The sequence below is a fragment of the Cynara cardunculus genome, unplaced genomic scaffold (assembly GCF_001531365.2).
Source record: "Cynara cardunculus var. scolymus isolate 2C unplaced genomic scaffold, CcrdV1 Un_Scaffold_1775, whole genome shotgun sequence".
NCBI classification, from domain to species: Eukaryota; Viridiplantae; Streptophyta; class Magnoliopsida; order Asterales; family Asteraceae; genus Cynara; species Cynara cardunculus.
In genome coordinates, this window is record NW_020200871.1 from 44,369 (window position 1) to 64,096 (window position 19,728).

Here is a 19,728-nt window from a genome sequence, read left to right on the forward strand (position 1 = left end):
ACCAAAAATTTCATTCTCATGGGAACCCAACCCTTCATATACATATACATACATATATATACATACACATACACATACACATATACACATATACATACATATGTATATATATATACACACATATACTTACATATATAGAGGTGAGTTATTATGCAACCCTTTACATTTGTACAACCAATACAACTCAATCTCAACCGTCTATTTAATTTGATGAATATGTGATTTCATAAAAGTTCTGACTGTTTCCTAATATAAAGTATTGATCATAATTAATGAACCCTAATCATCTTCCGTAGATATTCAAATCATAATAAATGAACTCTCATCATTTCCATAAATATCTCAATTGATTGGGTTGCATTGGTTGTACAAATGTGATGGATTGCATTTAAAACGTCCCCTATATATATATATATACTGATATCCATGTATGTGCACACACAAGCGTATGTATAGTCATATACATACATATACATATACTTACATATATATATATATATATATATACATATACATACATATGTAGGGTTGGGTTCACGTGAGACCAGGCTGTTTCCGTGAGACCCGTGAGACCACATTTTTACACTTGAAACTTCACAGCAAAAACACTGTGAAGGTTTAAAAAAGTCGAACCTTCATAGCAAAAACACTGTGAAGGTTACCTTCACAACATTTTGCTGTGAAGTTTCAAGTGTAAAAAGCTGGTCTCACGGGTCTCACGAAAACAGGCTGGTCTCACCTGATCCCAAGTCTATATATGTATATATATACATATACTTACATATATATATATACACATATATACATACATACATATATATATATATATATACACTGATATCCATGTATGTGCACACACAAGCGTATGTATACTCATTTATATCTATGTACGTATATGTTTATGTGAAGAGGAGGGAGTTTCATCCCTGGAACTCTGTTAATGAAATCAAGTGTATAACTATGTCATACTTGGCCATAATCTTATAACAAAGATGATACATCCTCCTACAAGATATGGTATATTCATATTAGTATACATCATCAACAATAACAGGTGTATATTATATATCACCGCCAATAACATAAGAACGGTGTATAAGGTTATTCCTGTCTATCCTGTTTGCCGTTTTCACTTTTTGGCAGCTGACTAAGAGGATTAACATTACTTAGATCAAGGATGAAACTTAAGCAGTGTAGCCTTAAATTCTCTAGTTCTCATTGGTTGACAAACTTCACTTTCAATGGGTACTAGTGGATGTATGGAAGAATAAACTCCATTAACTTTGGTGAATCTTTTAGCTATTCCAGATACTGTTTCTTTTATGGTTGCCTAAGCTGATGTTATTGTGTTTTTTTGGTGAATTATTTAGTTATTCCAGATACTGTTTCTTAAATCCTCTATTACTTATAGGTTGGAATGCTTGATCCACCAAGAGAGGAAGTAAGAGATGCTATACTTTCATGCATGACAGCTGGCATACGTGTTATGGTTGTGACCGGGGATAACAAGGTAATTAAGTTACTTTCTTTTTCTTCAGAATAAGAAAAAAACATTTCTATCTTTGTGATTATTATTTTAATTGGGGATGGAACTTTCAGACTACTGCAGAATCATTGTGCCGAAAGATAGGTGCTTTTGATCACTTGCAAGATTTTGTGGGGCGTTCTTTCACTGCTTCTGAGTTTGAAGACCTTTCAGCTTTGGAAAAGACAACAGCACTGCAACAAATGACTCTCTTTACTAGGTATGGTAGATTTTTATGTACTCTCTTTGATGGTGGATTTTATGCATTCCATTATAACTATATAAAGGAGTTGTCAAAGACACACTTGGCGAATCAGAATGCTGTTCATTTTGTTCTTTTTTCTTTCTTTGAAAAGGTAGAATCCAAGCTGGACACATTTGGGACAGTAGTTTTTTTCCTGCCAACAACCACATTCTTCATTGATATTAACTTAATGATGGTAACCTCTGCAACAAGAAACAGAATAAAATAATCAGTGGTGTATTTGCAATTGGAAAGTCACCTTCAAATTAGGTGATTGATCATGATATAATTACTCTGAGCTGAAATTTGTTATGCATGGCTATTGGAGATTGTATGGCATTCAAAAGGTTTTATTGTTAAAAAAACTGCCAAGGCTTACTCTGGTAGTAATTAGTAAACAGTTGCAACGCCAATGAGCTTATAATCACTGTACTAGCTAGAGAGGACTGAATGAGTCACCTTCCTAGGTTCCTAAAAGTACTCCATTCTTGTGCTTTTGTATTTAGTTTTTCTCTTACAATACATCTTCCCGTTTTATTTACTTCCTTGAAATATGAAGTACTACAATTTGTGAGATTCTGGTCAATATTGTATCCTCAGGGTTGAACCATCTCACAAAAAGATGCTGGTGGAAGCGCTACAACACCAAAATGAAGTGGTAAGTCTATTTGACTATCCATTATGGTTGTAGTAACCTGTTCAAGTTTGCTCAGAATTTTCATTAGCCTGATTTAGACTTGATGTTGAAGCACATTAACCCTTTTAGTTCCCCATCCAATATGAAATCTCAGTGTATTTGGACTCTGTATGCTTCCATTTTGCATTTTAGCTCTATGTTAATCAGTCGCTCTATCAATCACAGCCATATTGCATATTTTTGAGCTACATGGATGCTATTAAATGGTTTTTATATTTTGGTTTCTTGATGTTACTTTTTCCAGGTTAAAGATTTGATGTCTCCTGTCTTGGATGTAGTTTTTTCGTTTTCTTTGAATGTGGACATTTCTTGCTCAATCTTTTTCAGGTTTTTTTTCCAGACTGATGAACATGGATTGCTTGTTTCATTGACTGAACATAAATGTCCATTTTCTGACCAAGGGTTGGGCACTGGATGCAGCTGGGTGATCTGCCAAAGAGATAGGGATGGCCACGTCAATAAAAATTAGAAGTTACTTTAGATAGCAGCCTCATTTACATCATCATGAAAGATAACTTGTTTCTCTGCTTTCATATAATAATAAGACTGAAGCGTTTCAAGGGTAATGCCTGTTAGGAAATTACTAGAAATCTTTGAGAGAATTTGAATGCGTGCGACAGAGAATTTTGTTAGATGAGAAAATGAATTGAGTTTACAAATGATTAGCCCCACTTATTTATAGGCTAAACAGAAAGAAAATAACTAACAGAACTATGTCTACCAGAATTAAAGTCACACCACCCGACAAATCTCCACCTTGACTTTAATTCTACAATAAAAAAGTCTACTTCCAGTTATCAATGTTTAGCAGATCTAAACAATGTCTGAACTTGTTTAAAGAACCAGGTTTAGTAAGTGCATCAGCTGGGTTGTCATCGGTTTTCACTTTAACTCCTTTCTGACTAACGAACGTCTATGTGCTTCGTTCTTTCATGATGCACCCGATCTTTCGCAAGACAAATAGCACTTAAACTGTCAAAAAAAAAAAATCACAGCTTGATCTTGATGAAACCCAAGATCTCTAAGCAGACCCTTCAGCCAAATCCCTTCGTTAGCAACCTCTGTAAGTGCCATATATTCAGCCTCTGTTGAGGATAACGCAACTGATGGCTGTAACGTTGCTTTCCAGCTTACTAAGGCATCTCCAACAGTGACCACATAACCCGTTAATGATCTTCGAGTGTCAAGATCAGCTGCCTAATCTGAGTCTGAATACCCAGCAACAAACTGTCTCCTTTTCCTCCATAAATGAGACCCACATCAGCTGAACCTTTAAGATATCGAAAAATACGTTTCACAGCAGCCCATTCTTCCTTTGCTTGACAAGCCATACAGCACGAAATGACACTGATGGCATGAGCTATGTCAGGCCTAGTGCAGAGCATAACATACATAAGACTTCCCACATCGCTTGAATAAGGAACTTTGCTCATATACTCCACTCAGCTTCTGTTTGAGGAGCCAAAGCCACCGACAACCTGAAATTTGCAGATGATGGGGTGCTCAAAGGTTTTGCCGAAGCCATATCAAACCGAGAAAGTATCTTCAAAATGTAACTTTTCTGTGACAAGAGAAGTTTACGTCTAGATCTGTCTCGAACTATTTCCATCCCAAGTCTCTTTTGAGCAACCCCCAAATCTTTCATATCAAACTCAGAATTAAGGAGTTGTTTCGACCTCTTAATTTCAGCCTTATCTCGAGCTGCTACCAACATATCATCCACATAAAGTAGCAAATACACACGTGAACCATCAACTACTTTCTTATGATATATGCAACAATCATAAGGGCTTCGATTAAAACCATGTTTCACTATAAAGCTGTCAAATCGCTTATACCACTGCTTCGGAGATTGCTTCAACCTGTAAAGCGATTTCTTGAGCTTACAAACATAATCTTCCTTTTCTTGAACCACAAATCCCTCCAGTTGACTCATAAATTTCTTCTTCAAGATCTCCATGCAAGAACGCTGTTTTAACATCCAACTGTTCCAACTCCAAATTTTGTTGTGCTACTAGTGCCAACAACACTCGAATGGATGTATGACGCACCACCAGTGAGAAGATTTTATCATAATCAACCCCTTGCTCTTGGCTATAACCTCTAGCCACCAAACGAGCCTTAAATATCACATTTCAGCTCCTGGCAGCCCTTCTTTCCGCTTAAAAGTCCACTTACAGGTCACAACTTTTCTGCCTTGAGGTAATTTCACCAATTCCCAAGTCCTATTTTTGTGAAGGGACTCCATTTCTTCACTCATGGCTGCTATCAACACATCGGCCTACTTTGTTGTGATTGTTTCTCTATAAGTAGACGGCTCAAAGAACTCCAATTCTTCAGCAACTTGTAACACACAGGCCACCATGTCATCAAAACCATACCGAACCAGCCTACCAAATTGTCTTCGAGGCTTGTCTAACGCCATGGACCGAAATTCCTAGGCTGGTGCTGACTTTCGGACTCAACAGGTCCGGTTTGAGTCATGTTACCGCGCTGTCCAGAAACATTCTCACCCTTATCAAAATCATTTCACTCATACTCCACCTGTTCGGAGATCCTCTCCTCTTGGTCTTTTGAAATAGATGAAGTAGACGAATACCGTATGTCACACAACATACTTCCTTCATCAAATATTACATCACGGCTGAGAATCACCTTTCTTTCATCAAATGACCTGATCTTATACCCTTTTACTCCAACACCATATCCGATAAACAACCCCTTCTTTGACCTTGGTTCCAACTTTCCTTCACTCACATGGTAGTACGAAGGACAACCAAACACCCGTAAGTTCGTGAAATCAGCTGGCTTACCGGACCTCATTTCAATAGGGGCTTTACATCCAATTGCTGTTGTCGGAGACCTATTCACCAAGTAACAAACTGTGTTTAACGCCTCACCCCAAAAACCTCTAGACAACCCTGATTTGACAACACACATTTGACCCTTTCTAGCAGCATTCTATTCATCCTTTTGACCACTCCATTTTGCTATGGAGTGTGCCTAACCGTTCAGTGCCTTGCAATCCCTACATCTTTACAAAACCGGTCAAACTCATTCAAACAAAATTCCAAACCGTTATCAGTTCGCAACCTCTTTATCTTCTTCCCAACTTGATTTTCAATGTGAACCTTTCATTCTTTGAACTTCTCAAACAACTCACTCTTGTATTTCATGATAAACACCCAAGTCATCCTAGAGTAATCATCAACAATTGAGAGGAAATAACGGCCACCACCAAGAGAAGAACCTGTGAAGGACCCTGGCAATCAGCATGTAGATAGTCCAAAGTAGACTTGGTATTATGGACAACCTTTGAAAAACGAGACAGATTTGACACCTTTAGAGACCCGAAGTACTCCTTTTTTATAGCTGTACTTGAAACCTTTGGAATCTAAGGCTCCAAAGAAACCAAATTCTTTTTCAAATTAGGTACATGACGAACATCAACCAAAGTTCTCACTACACCGTAGTGCATTTTGATACTTATCGAACCTATTTCAACAACATTACATGGAACGTCGTTCTTCGTTAAAACACTTCATGTTGCAACCTTTTCATAAGTATCAAACCAGGCCTTATTTGGTGTGATGTGGAATGAATACCCAGAGTCAAGAATCCACTCATCTTGCTGACTTTTAGAGTCAACTACTGAAAGAACCTATTCAGCCTCTGAACCCGAATCATCTTTACCAACAACAGCGGATGCCTTCTCATTTCGTTTCGGACATTCATTTTTCCAATGTCCAAGATCACCACACTTGTGACATACATCTTTTAGGCTTGCTTTCGATCCTAGACCCTTAAATCTTGATCGACTTCTTCCTTTCCACTTGCCTTTACCTTTCTCTCGACCCTTTTCTCTACCTTCATTTACCACTGACAAGCCAACAGATTGGCTTTCAGTTCCATTTTCGGAAGCTTTATGGCGTAATTCTCGTGAATGCAAACTTGATCAAACTTCTTCCAAAGTAATTGTGTCCCTTCCAACTACAAATGAGTTGACAAATTTTTGTATTGAGGGTGGCAATGAAACCAATAAAATGAGGGCAGCATCCTCATCTTCAACCTTGACCTCAACATTCTTTAAATCCATAAGAATGGAGTTTAACTCGTCAAGATGTTCCTTCAATGGCATCCCCTCCTTCATTCAAAGCGAAAATAACCTTTGCTTTAACAACAACTTGTTTGTTAAAGACTTTGTCATGTAGATATTTTCAAGTTTCAGCCATAAAAATGCGGCAGTCTCCTTATCTGCGACCTCGTAAATCACTTCATCGGCCAAGGACAACAAGATGGTGCTGTGAGCCTTCTCATCTTGTTGATTAAACTCAGCATCAACCATATCTACAGGCAGCCAAGGGAGTCCAAATTCCTTGCTGTTTTAGGAGAGCTCTCATCTTAATTCGCCACAGGCTGAAATTATTCTTCCTAGTAAACTTGTCGATCTTAATCATTTGTGGAGGCATCCTAAAATTCTGATCGCAAAGGAGATAAGAAAACCCTATTTGATGGTTCTACACCCTTAGTCGATTACCAAACGATGACCAATTCCAGTCGCCCTCCACCTTGAATCGAACACCAGTCGCCAATTGATCACCAATTACAGTCACCAGTCACCAATCGATCACCAATTTCAATCACCAGACACCAATCAATCACCAATTTCAGATACGCTCCACCTTGAATCCGTTACCTTGAATCGGACTTCAAGATTGATGCAATTGATTGCCAAGGTTGCAATCGGAAGAATTAATTTCACAAAATCAGATTGTCTTGATTGATCGCAGAAGCAAGAACAGAATTTCCAGAACCAACAGAAGCGTGTCAATCATAACCACTCTCTCATACCAATTTGTTAGGAAATTACAAGAAATCTTTGAGAGAATTTGGATGCGTGAGGCAGAGAATTTTATTAGATGAGAAATGAACTGAGTTTACAAATGATTAGCTCCACTTATTTATAGGCTAAACAGAAAGAAATGACAGACTAACAGAACTATGTCTACCTGAATTAAAGTCACACCACCCGATGCCTTTCAAGATCCCTTAGGTTTTTGTTCCTGCAATGGAAAAAAGGAAGTGGAAGAAAACATAATCATGATTTTTTCCTGAAGGAGGAATGAACCTCCCAAGTTCCGAAAAATTTTATTGCACATAAAAGGGATTTTGCAAACTAAAGGTGGGCCACCCACCTGCATATCCTCTCAAGCTACTACTAATACCCTGAGATCAATGTGAATATAACTAGTCAAAACCAGTTAAGCAGAGGTCATTGGAATACTCTAGAAACCAAAACAGCGTCGAGCAAATACCATGGTAATGACTCAAAACCCCATACTCTATACTTATTGAGCCGGTCTATCACTTGTCAATCTTCAATCTCATTCTCAACCCTTCTTCATGTCAAAGCTCAATCTTCAATCTCATTCTCAACCCTTCTTCATGCTAAAGCTCAATCTTCATCATCAATTGATTCGAATAAGGGGAGTAGCAACCTGAATTTTCGGAGCTTTCCATATCACATCATAATTTTGTTCGTTGACAAAGCTTTCACACATGTGATACTCTCCTCTATTTGGCTCAGACAGACAGGTTGTAATTGCTGTTCCAAAAAACCAAAGGCACCTTATAGAATTAGAGTAGTTGTTCGGTTTGAAAATATTTTCAATTTGAACATGTCTTTTTGTTTCTTACAGAGGCTAAAATGCAAATTTATCATCTCTTTTGGGGTGTAAGGGAGTCCTAGGGGAGCATTCTCAAATTTTGTTGGAAAATGGTTGCCTGTCAAAATTTCTATTATTACATCCCTACTAGTTGACTTTCTAATATTTAGTGTTTCACAAATGATCAAAATTTTTGTTTGAAGGTTGCCATGACTGGAGATGGGGTGAATGATGCACCTGCATTAAAGAAGGCAGATATTGGAATTGCCATGGGATCAGGAACAGCTGTTGCCAAGGTTTTTATCTCTACCAGAACACATTAATTTGATTCCTGTGCATATCCAGATAGTTATACATGTATGTATTGACGGCTTCTCCATAAAAAAATCCACAAAGTTGCTCCAATGTGATCAGGATGCATGCTGTATATCTTGAATCTTTGAATGTTGATACAGGTTATGCTAACCCGCCTGATAAATATTCATGCCAACAAAATTATGATTTCTTGATCCTGCATAGTTATTATGGGCTATGTCTAGTGATTTTTTATGTTCTTCCAAGAAACTAGGGAGGCATCTTTTTTGTGTGCACACACTTTTTATTGAAAGGCAATAATAATAAGAACAGGGAAGAACCCAAAAAAATACACCGGAGAGTCCCACATTCTGCAAGGGAAAATTGATAAGAAAGAACAATCAAACCATTACAAAAACATAGAAACCATAAAGAGGAAATGAAACAAAACAAAAGCAAAGGACCAAAACACGAGCTAGATGGACGTTAAGACTGCCAATTAGATCCACATACCTATCCACCCTAGAAGGTTTGTTCTTCTTAACCTTATTTGAGATCCAAAGAAAGGAGGTTGATTGAATTTCTGAAAAAAGCTCCCGAGTGTAGATTCGAGCATCACTTTTGAAGACCAGAGAATTTCTCTTCCTCCATAAGATGCAAAGAGTAGTCCAAATGATTGCTTTTCTCACAGAAGCTAATGAGGATGCACCCCCGTTGCTACCATTGCCCGAGATTAGTTCCTCGATTGATCTTCTAGACTGGATATTCCCACCACCACAAACAAATTTTTTTCTCACACCTGCACACAGATCGAGCACTCTAGAAAGCAATGATTAAGAGTTTCAATCTCACTGTTCCATTTAGGACATAGGGTAGAGTCTTAAGTAATACTGGAATCCCTTCCCTACACAACCTCCATATGAAAACATTAAACTCTTTTTGGAACTAAAGAACACCAACGCGTAGTTCCAGCCCCATTGTGTGTATCTAGCAGCCTACTATCCAACACTTGTCTCAATTTTTTCACAGTGAAGCTCCCTTTTGCATCCATATGCCAAACCCACTTATCAATTCTACCTGGATTAAGGAGATTGGTTGCAACAGCCACACAGATCTTCAAACTCTTGACTGGCTCTACTCCTAAGGGAACTATCCCAAGTCCACGGCCAACCATCTCCCCAGCTGGAACAATTCTAGCACGCAGATTCCTCTTTTTCACCCTCTCCAAGGCCCACAAACGAGGAAATCTATCTTTTAACCTACCACCCTCCAACCATGATCCAACCAGAAATCGCTATTAGCTCCATTACCAATACTTCTGCTCAACAAGTCCAAGATAGGTAATCCTAAATCCTCCATTTCTTTTACCGCTTTATCACCCCTTCCCAAGCACCACCTACTATTTCTACCAGTAAACCGCCATCTCTATCGTAACGCTCGATATAGTTCTACTCGATGGCACCCCTTCCTCCGGTTTGAATCTCCTCAACCATTTTCCAAGCAAGGCGAGATTAAAAGCACACATACTCCCTACCCCAAACCCCCCAAGAGAGAATCACAAATTGTCCCATCGTACCCAAGAAGGATAATTAGATCTGTTCCCCCCACCCCAAAAGAGTTTCCTTAATCTCTCAATGGCTTGCACGACGCATATCAGCACAATACAAGGAGAATACAACGGTAGACTGTTCAACATGGATTTAATTAGCGTGAGTCTTCCACCCATTGAAATAAGGTTTCGGGTCCAGCCGTCTAACCTTGATTTAATTTTTTGGATAACTGACTGCCAATATGTTTCTCGGGCCACCGAAGCTCCTATCAGGAGACCTAAATACGTGAAGGGAAAAGAGCCCGGGTCGCAACTTATAATTGCTGCCGCTTCTTCAATAATCTCTTTCTCAACACCAATCCCATACAACTTGCTTTTCAAGAGATTCACTCTCAGGCCCGACACCAATTGAAAGCAAAGACGTAAAGATTTTAAGTTCTTTAAGTTTTTTCGACTCCAGTTTCCAAAGAATAGAGCATTGTCTGCAAATTGAAGATGAGAAACTTCGATTTTGTCTTGACCCAGTTTCACGACTCTGATAGCCCCTTATTTTTTGCTTCTTCCACAGTAATGCTCATCTCTTCCATCGAATAAGAAAAAGAAAAGGAGACAGAGGATCTCCTTGTCTAACATCTCTTTCAAGGTTGAACTCGCCCGTAGGTGAATCGTTGACCAAAATAGAAACAAAGGCAGATGAGAGACAAGATTTAATCCATGAAATTACGGCTGGAAATTGATGTTTCTTATTCTGAAATCATCCCCTGCAATCTACTCTATGTGCATATATATATATATATATATATATATCAGCATGAAAAGAATTTTTATCCTGAATATAACATCTCATCTTTTTATAAGAGCCCGCAAAACAGAACCCTAATCGAAAAAAGACCATGTTGCCCTGCGGCTTGTACGACCGTGCAAGGTTTTTTCTTTGCTTCACACACGGCTGTGTGAAATGCTTGTAATATTTCTGCTATCCATGCATGGCCTTGCATGGTTTCTTCCTTGCTTCCACACGGTCGTGCAATGCTAACATGCAAGGTTTTAAAAAGCAGAATCGGGACCCGAGGCGTTTTCCTTCCACGCCCTGAGGCGTAAGCCTCGCAGCGTAATTTTTTTTTTATAGATACTGATAGTAAGCAAAACATAATTCCATACCAAACTTTAAACGTCATAGATTCAAAAAATACTAGTTATGCGTCTAAAAACATATCAATCTACAACTTATAGTTCCCCGTAGCATGATCAAGTTGTATAGCTCCACAATCATATCCGTAATCACTATCACTTTCATCTTCCAAATCCACAGAAAACAGAAAAATAATACAGAAAACAGAAAATAATATATAAAACAGAAAATAAAAATGATAAAGAAAAACAGAAAATATACAAAAAAACATACATAACACATTATACATATAGAAAATACATTTACATGATATAGAACATATATACTTGACTGAAATATATATAATATAATATAATACATTATACATAAACTAAAAATATGGACACAAACTAAAAGAAGCTTACTTTTTGGGTTGGCCTCTGAGATCAATATCTTCTTGAGAGAGGAAAAGGTAAGAAATGGAGAAGAAAATTTTGGACAGGCGTGCGCCTCAGAAACACCTCAGGCTTCAAGGCACCGTCTCACCAGTTGAGGCTTAAGCCTCGTACAGGGACCATGAGACGCCGCCTCATGAGCGGTTTGGACCACCTCGCCTCGAGGCGCACCTCGAGGCGTATGCCTCAAACGATTTTGAAGACCATGCTAACATGGTGTTGATGTGTGGTGTGCAATGGTGTGGGCTGCTACTTGATGTGGATTAATCTGGTTTCTTGAATCAAATGTAGAAGCTTCTATTATTGTTGATTGTAAGCTGTTTGGGTTTGTTTCTTCTTCCTCTTTACTCTTTGCACATACTACACTTATGCCAAGGCGCTTTTCGTTTATGGTGTTTTTCTTTATTTGATCCAAATAACCTTGCAATAAGCACTCCTTGCTTCTTTAATGCTTAGCAACCCCATATTGGAATTGTGTACATGTTTCAAGACGTCTTTATTGCATTTTAAAGCTTCAGATATTCTTGTTGTGTACAGGAGCCCCAACTAAGTCCATTTCATCAGATTATAACTTATACTCCCATCAACACATCATCAAAGGAAAATATACCATTGTACACATATGCTGATTTGCATGACTTTAAGCATGTAATTAGCCTGAAAGTTCCATTATAGGGATAGAATATAACAATATAAACTGAATATAGTTCATACAATGAACTATAAATAGTTATTTCTAAATTTGACCGTTCTCTTTTTTCTGCAATGATGGATAGTTTAATTAAATTTTTTGAAAATAGCACAAGATTGGTCTTAAGTTGATTTGGGGAATAAGTACAGAAAAAGTGGCTTGCTTAATTGAAAATATTACAAAAAACATGGTTGGTTTGATTAGAAATGGTACAACATTGTTCTTGGATGACCATTTACTTAAACATCTTTGAATGAGTCTGTGTTTTTGTATTTTAACCTTATTATTCCACCTGCCTTGAAACAACTTTATGCCCTTTTTTGTCGATGTTGATCATGTTATTACTACATTCTCAATGGCATCCATTAATCATAGTGCTTGCAATACCTCATAGGCCTACATCTAATTAGTGGCAAGTTGTAGATGCTTATTTGATGCAGTAACTTTTTTTTGTTGCACTTAGTTGGTTGTGCCATCCAAAACTGTAGTCCAATTCTCATGTGGTATTGCGCGTCCAAAATGTGCCGTTGATGCCCTTACTCGTATGTACTAGTATTGGTCTTTAGATTGCATAACTTATAGCAAACATTCCTCTCTAACTGGATTGTTGTTATGTCCTTTATCAGAGTGCTTCTGACATGGTTTTGGCTGATGACAATTTTGCTACTATTGTTGCAGTAAGCTTCTTGCTCAGTGTTCATTTGACTAATCATTTGCGGTATTATGCTTGCGATGTTTCTGGTAGCAAAGAAAGATATGTGAGTTTATGCATTGGAACTGATTTCTGCTTGTCGATTATTACAATTGTGGTTCTACAGGCTGTTGCAGAGGGAAGAGCTATATACAATAATACAAAGCAATTCATCAGATATATGATTTCTTCAAACATTGGAGAAGTAGTATGTATCTTTGTTGCAGCCGTACTTGGAATACCTGATACTCTTGTTCCCGTAAGCTCCTAATCTCTATACTTCTATGATATTACATTCTTGCTCCCACAAAATTCTTAGAATTATCCCTAAACAAAAAAGACCTACAGTTAAAAATCTAATTATATCCTAGAGATTCTTCACTTGGAGTTATTTCTTATTATTTTGTTATCTGAGTTATTATTGCCTCTTTTAAAGGATGACAATTATTTGAATGGCTCATATGAGGGAAGAATAAACAGACTTGGCACATTCATTTATAATGCAATATTAGGTTATCTGACCATGAGGATATCTAGCTCCCTAACCAATATCCTACATTTCCTTTGATCTTCATTGGTTCCCTATCTGGATAAAGCTTGATGTCAGGAACCATTGTAGAACCAAATATTAGACCATGAAGCATAAAAATCTCTTTAAGAATATCAATAACGTATTTCTTTTGTACAATGTCGTCTACATGTAAGATTATGAATCGTCGCCAAATGTCTTTAATGCCAGAGAAAAGTGAGATCCAAACATGAGGAGCTTGTTTTACTCTATATAGGGATTTTTGTATACAACAAACTTGTTCCTTGTGAGACCTCCCCAACAACAAATCCAAGAGGCTCATCTCTATTCTCCTTTAGTATGGCCGGTAAAACATTTCTTAAAAGTGTTTCGATGTCATGGTTTTTGCTTATTTTCTCAACCGTTTCCTGTCATTTACCATGTCTAGTTCATTCCGAGTTGTTTATGCTTGATTTGTGCCTTTACCCCTCTGATAAGTCTGATGGGTAATGGGTTGAGAAGTAATTCTCTTGAAATTTGCTTCTTAGGATCTCTACAACACACTTTCATGTTGTAGGCTTTATATAAATGTTGTACTGCATTTACTTGACAGGATTTCATTATTCAACAGTTAAGTGCACAAACTATTTTTTCCGTACATATTTACATACTAGCATGCTTTACATACTTCATTATGTTACTTTTGAGTGGCTATCACTCATAATACAGAAGTTTTTCACAACTTCTACCACTCATAGGCTCTAGTTTTTCGATTGTAATAATCATTAGTGAACTAGTTTTAGCTTCATAGTTTATACAAAGCAAAATCCGTAACATGCAATACGTGGTTAATCAACTAGAGGCTTGATCTTTGTAATAAAGCACATGTAAAACTCAACAAGTTCATGATGACAGGTATGTATCCCAGGTTGGAATTAGATACAAGTAATCACCTTGTGCTTTGATGACTATTTGGATATAAAATTTTACAAGGGTTTCACAAGGGTTTAGTTATGGTGAGGAGTAAGGTGGTGATGATTTGGTTTGTATAGAGAGCTGTTTGGTTGGCTCTGACTCTATGAAAACAATTAGTCTTAAAAAGGTGTTTTTCTATTACAAGGGAAATGGTTGAGATTCTATGGTGTATATCATTGTTGTATAAGAGGGAAATAAGATAAAGTTGAACCAAATCATATCATCCCCATCAAGCGTAAATCACTGCCAAACCCAGATAGACACATAGCAAAAATGTCATCGATGACACACTAGTCCATTTCTAATAAGCTGGACTTTGTTGACAAATAAATGTCTGACCTAATACTTTTAAACTTAAAATTGAAACTGAATTCTTACACATTTGTTTGCTGTTCTTTTAAATAAGGTGGACCCTGTTGACAAATGAATGTTAACATAATACTTTTTTGGTGTTCTATTCATATCAACTTTTGAAGTAGAAAAATAGTTTGTTTGACAATCAACAAAAGATAAGCTAGAGATTTTTTCTTGATGAGAAATGAAATTGATATTGTTACTGAACACCTAAAAAAGTTATCTGATGATGGTTTTTATAGGGAAAAAATCATCATGTACAATTTCATGAAGAAGTGTTTAATGATGCCTTTGATTAGCTAAATTTGATGATTATGAGAATGAATTGGGTTTAAAAAGGAGTAGGATTTTATATGTTCTAGAATAAGTATATGGGGTGTAAATGTTGCTTAAAGAGTTGAAATAAAAAGCTCAATTAGGGATAGAGGGAGCCTTGTATGCATTCATCTACATATATGTAGAAGTATTATAGGTAATACTTGTGTAATTCATTTTTTTCTCATCTCAGCGGTTGTATGAATCATTAGAGTTTGAGGTATATGTATTTGCAATATATTTGCATATATATAGAGGTTGTATGAATCACTAAAATGCTTGATGACACTTAAATCACCAACATTGAACTGAGCAATCAAGTGCTGTATGGATCCTTGCATATGATCCTTTATGAAATGGCTATGAAATAGACTAAGCGAGCCTCACGGAAGTTAGTCCTTTGATGTAAATATTGATGATCAATCTTAATCTTATTTTGTGTGCTCAAATGATCTGTCTGAACCAACCGCTAATAAGCCAAAGCAATTTAGGCAATCTTAACAATCCACAAACTATATCCTAGGGATTGGCTCTGCAGCACTTACAGTGTCACCTGTTACCTCATGATACTAGAGGTCTCCGGTTTGATTCCATGGAGTGCTATCTTTCTCTTATCTCGAGGGTCAAATCACTTTTCCCCAAGGGAGAGCTCTGTCTGATTCGGGTATATGTGGCAGTGGACTTGGACCTTAGGGACTTCGGCCGATGGTAGAATACCACTATAAAAAAATCCACAAACTAGTTGAGCTACTTGATAAGCTGAACAATTTTGGAATGTGATCTTTATAATGTGGTCTAGGAACAGCCCCTGATTTCTTTCTTGACCCTATAGAGGGTTTGAGTCAGGCGACATGGGCTAAGTTTTGATAAATGAGCCAATTTGGCCAAACCTGGTTCATCCTACTAACCGATGTGAGGACTTGCATCTAAGATTCTAAAGTCAGATCTCTTGCTGTGACACTGGCTGAGTTTGCAATGTCATTAGGTTAATCATTGCCCTTACCAAATGAAGCATCACTCTTTTACAGGTCCAACTTCTCTGGGTAAATTTGGTTACGGATGGATTACCGGCTACAGCTATTGGTTTCAATAAGCAAGATTCGGATGTTATGAAGGCTAAACCTCGTAAGGTATTATTTCAGTTGCTTTCTTTTAATTATTATATCTTACTCTGTCATATGCTAAGCTTATGTTCCATAAGCCTTTTTTTCCTAAATATGTTCTGGTCCAAATGTCAAATTGTTTGTAAGTGAGCATCCATGAATACTAACTGTTTGCTGCCAAAGAGGCTTGCTTAAGCTTGTGATCTCTTTATTGTCACAATTTGAAATGTGCTATTGTATGAGATTTGTATTGGCATGAGAAGGGCTCTCAATAAGGTTAGATATTTGTATTTCATTGTAGATGCATTTCTCTCCTTTTTTGCAGTGAAACTGTACTAGTTTCGTTACATATTAAATCTTAAAACAGGAAAGAACATGAGTTTTTATTGAAATCTAAAAACTATAGAGCTATTCTTCTTTGGGACAAGTCGTTTTAAAATCATAGAGCTTTCACATTATGAGTATATTTATTTTCTCACGTCTTACCTTGGAAATTCACCTTTCATCATGTAAATTTTAACCTTCTTTGAATCACAGATTAATGAAGCTGTTGTCAGTGGATGGCTATTTTTCCGGTATTTGGTGATTGGAGGTAGTGTCATGGCATACCATGTTTAATGCACTAACTTTGTTGCATGCTAGTAATAACTTTAAATCCATGTTGTCCACTGTTTAAAGATTTTTATTTCGTATCGGGAAGAAAAAGGTGAATTGTATATATATTTCCCATTTGTAGATAGCTACGTGATCAACCTCATTTATTGCAAACTTGACCTATCTCCAGTTTTCATTGTTTACTTTTTAGCATTTCAATCTTTTTCCAACGACCAATAAATAACAAAGCATGACAAATATACTTTTTAATGCAGCTTATGTTGGACTTGCCACTGTCGCGGGTTTCATATGGTGGTTTATTTACTCTGACACTGGTCCAAAGATACCGTATAGTGAACTGGTAAATCCGATGATGTTGGTTATGTTTACTACTTCAAGTTTAAATGCTCATCCAGAAATGACTTGCCATAATGAGTTTGTCTATTCTACTGGATCATACCATGATTCGGCTTTGTCTTGGGGTTTGTTTCGAAGTTTTTCATCGTCTCTTCTTGTTTTAGTATATGTACATTCACTTAAAAGTCATGAAGTATCTAGGTGGATTTGGAATTTTCCCCAGAATTCTCATCATTGTTGGGTTTAAGCATGCCCTCTGCTGTTAGCTTCTTTTAAACAACTTTTGATCCAAAACATCAGTTGCTACTATTAGAGAAGAGATAAGAAGAGCTACTACTTAGGATCTTGTGTGTTGGACCTCTAAATTATCCAGATCGATGATCCTATCCAAAGAAGGGACTGCCATGAATGAAAACAACAGTTTAATGTTGAGAAACATTTTAGCTTATTGCAGTTTTTTATGCTATTAAGCTAAATGCATCTTCTTGATATTAATGCAGATGAATTTTGACAGTTGTTTGAAACGTGAAACTACATATCCTTGCAGTATATTTAGTGACCGGCACCCCTCAACTGTGTCAATGACAGTGCTCGTTGTTGTTGAAATGTTCAATGCTTTGAACAATCTCAGTGAAAATCAGTCCCTCGTGTGAGTATTTGCACTTATGATCATTGTTTCTCTTTAGTGGTATGATTTTTACTATAACTTTGTAAAGGGAAGGTCCATATGCCTGACAGTAGCAAAACATTACCTACTTTCTAAATAAGGTCAGCCAACTGGATGTGCTGGTTCATCATAATCTTTCAAGCACTAGTAGAAACAGTTGTCTTATCACTTATGTTACTTACCTTATAGTGATATGATGTATAATATTCATCTGCATTTTTTGTCGAATCTTTTAAAGGGTTGAAGGTGTAGGATATTTTGTACAGTGAATAACTAACAGTTGATGAAAATTTTCAGCGTTATACCTCCCTGGAGTAATTTATGGCTTGTTGGTTCTATTGGAGTGACTATGTTACTTCACTGCCTCATTTTGTATGTGCACCCGCTCTCGATTCTCTTTTCGGTAAGTTTGTACTCTCCCTTGATTTTCTTTTTCTCTGGGAACTCTCATTTGAAGCACTGAAATTTTCATGGTAGGTGGTACCATTAACATGGGATGAGTGGACTACTGTCTTGTATTTATCATTTCCTGTAAGTTGTTCTATCTGAAATTGTCGTCTCGCTTTAAATTCTTATTCATCTATTTAGTAGAACTTGATTATTGTTTTTGTCTGTAGGTAATAATGATTGATGAGATACTGAAATTTTTCTCCCGAAATTCACTTGGTATGTTCCTTCAAAACAATCCTTGTTACATGCAAGTTATGCTCCGCAGAGTCATGAATGTAGATATCTAAAAGTCTTTGTTTCTTTGTCATCGTGGATTTGCTGCTTGTCAGGCATGAGATTCAATCTGAGACTGAGGAGAGCTGAATTTCTCTCGAAAAGGGAAGTACGTGATAAATGATGTAAAAGCCACCAGCAGCAGCCAACAGAGTTTGTGTAATTTATAGAATACAATCAATAGGGAAGAGGGTCTTCTGGTTTAGGGTTTAATTATATATATATATATATATACACACATATATTGTTGTAACAAAAGATGAGGTTGTATAGACATACACATACAAATAGGTTTTATCCAGCAGACATGACCATGACCTGTTCTCTCTAATTTTTACACACCTCCTCAATAATATATCTGTTTATTTGGTAACGCACACTTGTATGATGATTATTAGTAATAGTAATATTTTGGGCTAAATATTTCAGTTTTATATTGTTTTTTTTTAAACGACTCTTGAAAATGTTATATTATGGCTGGTGAGACTGTTTAGCATTTTGGTTATCACAAAAAGGAAATGAAAAGATATGTGATTTTTTTTTAATGAATACTTAAATTGGTCTTAATGCTTTCAAGAGTTGAAGTAAATATAGGTAATGTCGAAGTATATTATGTGTTAGGAGGTGATCCTTTGTTGCCAAGTTATTGGAGTTCCTTTAATTGGAATCTCATTATTATTTAAAGGGCTTGCGATTGTTAAGATTTTATAGCTTTGTTTCTCTATGCTTTTTCTGTTCTTTTACATGTAGTACATGCGCCCTTGAGAGCTATTTAAAGTTTGACGGGTCTACACTCTTAACACTTGCAATTTGGATTTAAGATCGATCAAAGGTCTGTTAAAATTGAGGATTTGACCAAAAATTCAATTGTGCGAATTTGATACAATATCCAAATAGAATCTATTTTGACTTTTTGAGCAAGCCGCCGGACTATGTCTTAAAAACAATGTTTTTTTATGTAAATTCAACCATATTACGGGGGACTTTTTTAGTTGGTTTTGTAATGGACAGCAAATGCAACAACAAAATTATGAATTTACCAATGTCCTACATAAAGATGTTTGACGATATCATAGTCATGACATAATAATACATGTTTAGAAAAAATACACACGCCGATTTCTACAAAAACAAGAAGCAACAACATCGACTTGGTCAAGACAAGAATGAAACTATCTTATCCTATGGACACGAAAGAAAACATTCTAC

The 19,728-nt window shown here is 36.7% G+C and overlaps 1 protein-coding gene across 3 annotated transcripts in view; it reads left to right on the forward strand.

The window, feature by feature from the left end:
* Window positions 1-18,940, forward strand: part of LOC112502684 (calcium-transporting ATPase 3, endoplasmic reticulum-type) — a 51,335-nt gene extending 32,395 nt beyond the window's left edge. For 2 of the 3 annotated variants that reach the window (XM_025106667.1, XM_025106664.1), the window contains 14 exons: window positions 1,412-1,510; window positions 1,600-1,745; window positions 2,370-2,427; window positions 8,336-8,428; window positions 12,859-12,909; window positions 13,051-13,182; window positions 16,104-16,205; window positions 16,716-16,770; window positions 17,048-17,133; window positions 17,630-17,778; window positions 18,094-18,199; window positions 18,274-18,327; window positions 18,414-18,462; window positions 18,576-18,940. In XM_025106667.1, coding sequence (XP_024962435.1) covers window positions 1,412-1,510; window positions 1,600-1,745; window positions 2,370-2,427; window positions 8,336-8,428; window positions 12,859-12,909; window positions 13,051-13,182; window positions 16,104-16,205; window positions 16,716-16,770; window positions 17,048-17,133; window positions 17,630-17,778; window positions 18,094-18,199; window positions 18,274-18,327; window positions 18,414-18,462; window positions 18,576-18,643 — 1,248 coding nt within the window. In that variant the 3' untranslated portion in view covers window positions 18,644-18,940. The remainder of the gene's footprint in view (window positions 1-1,411; window positions 1,511-1,599; window positions 1,746-2,369; window positions 2,428-8,335; window positions 8,429-12,858; window positions 12,910-13,050; window positions 13,183-16,103; window positions 16,206-16,715; window positions 16,771-17,047; window positions 17,134-17,629; window positions 17,779-18,093; window positions 18,200-18,273; window positions 18,328-18,413; window positions 18,463-18,575) is intronic. The other variant, XM_025106665.1, reaches the window with a different exon arrangement.
* The last annotated feature ends 788 nt before the right edge of the window (window positions 18,941-19,728 follow it).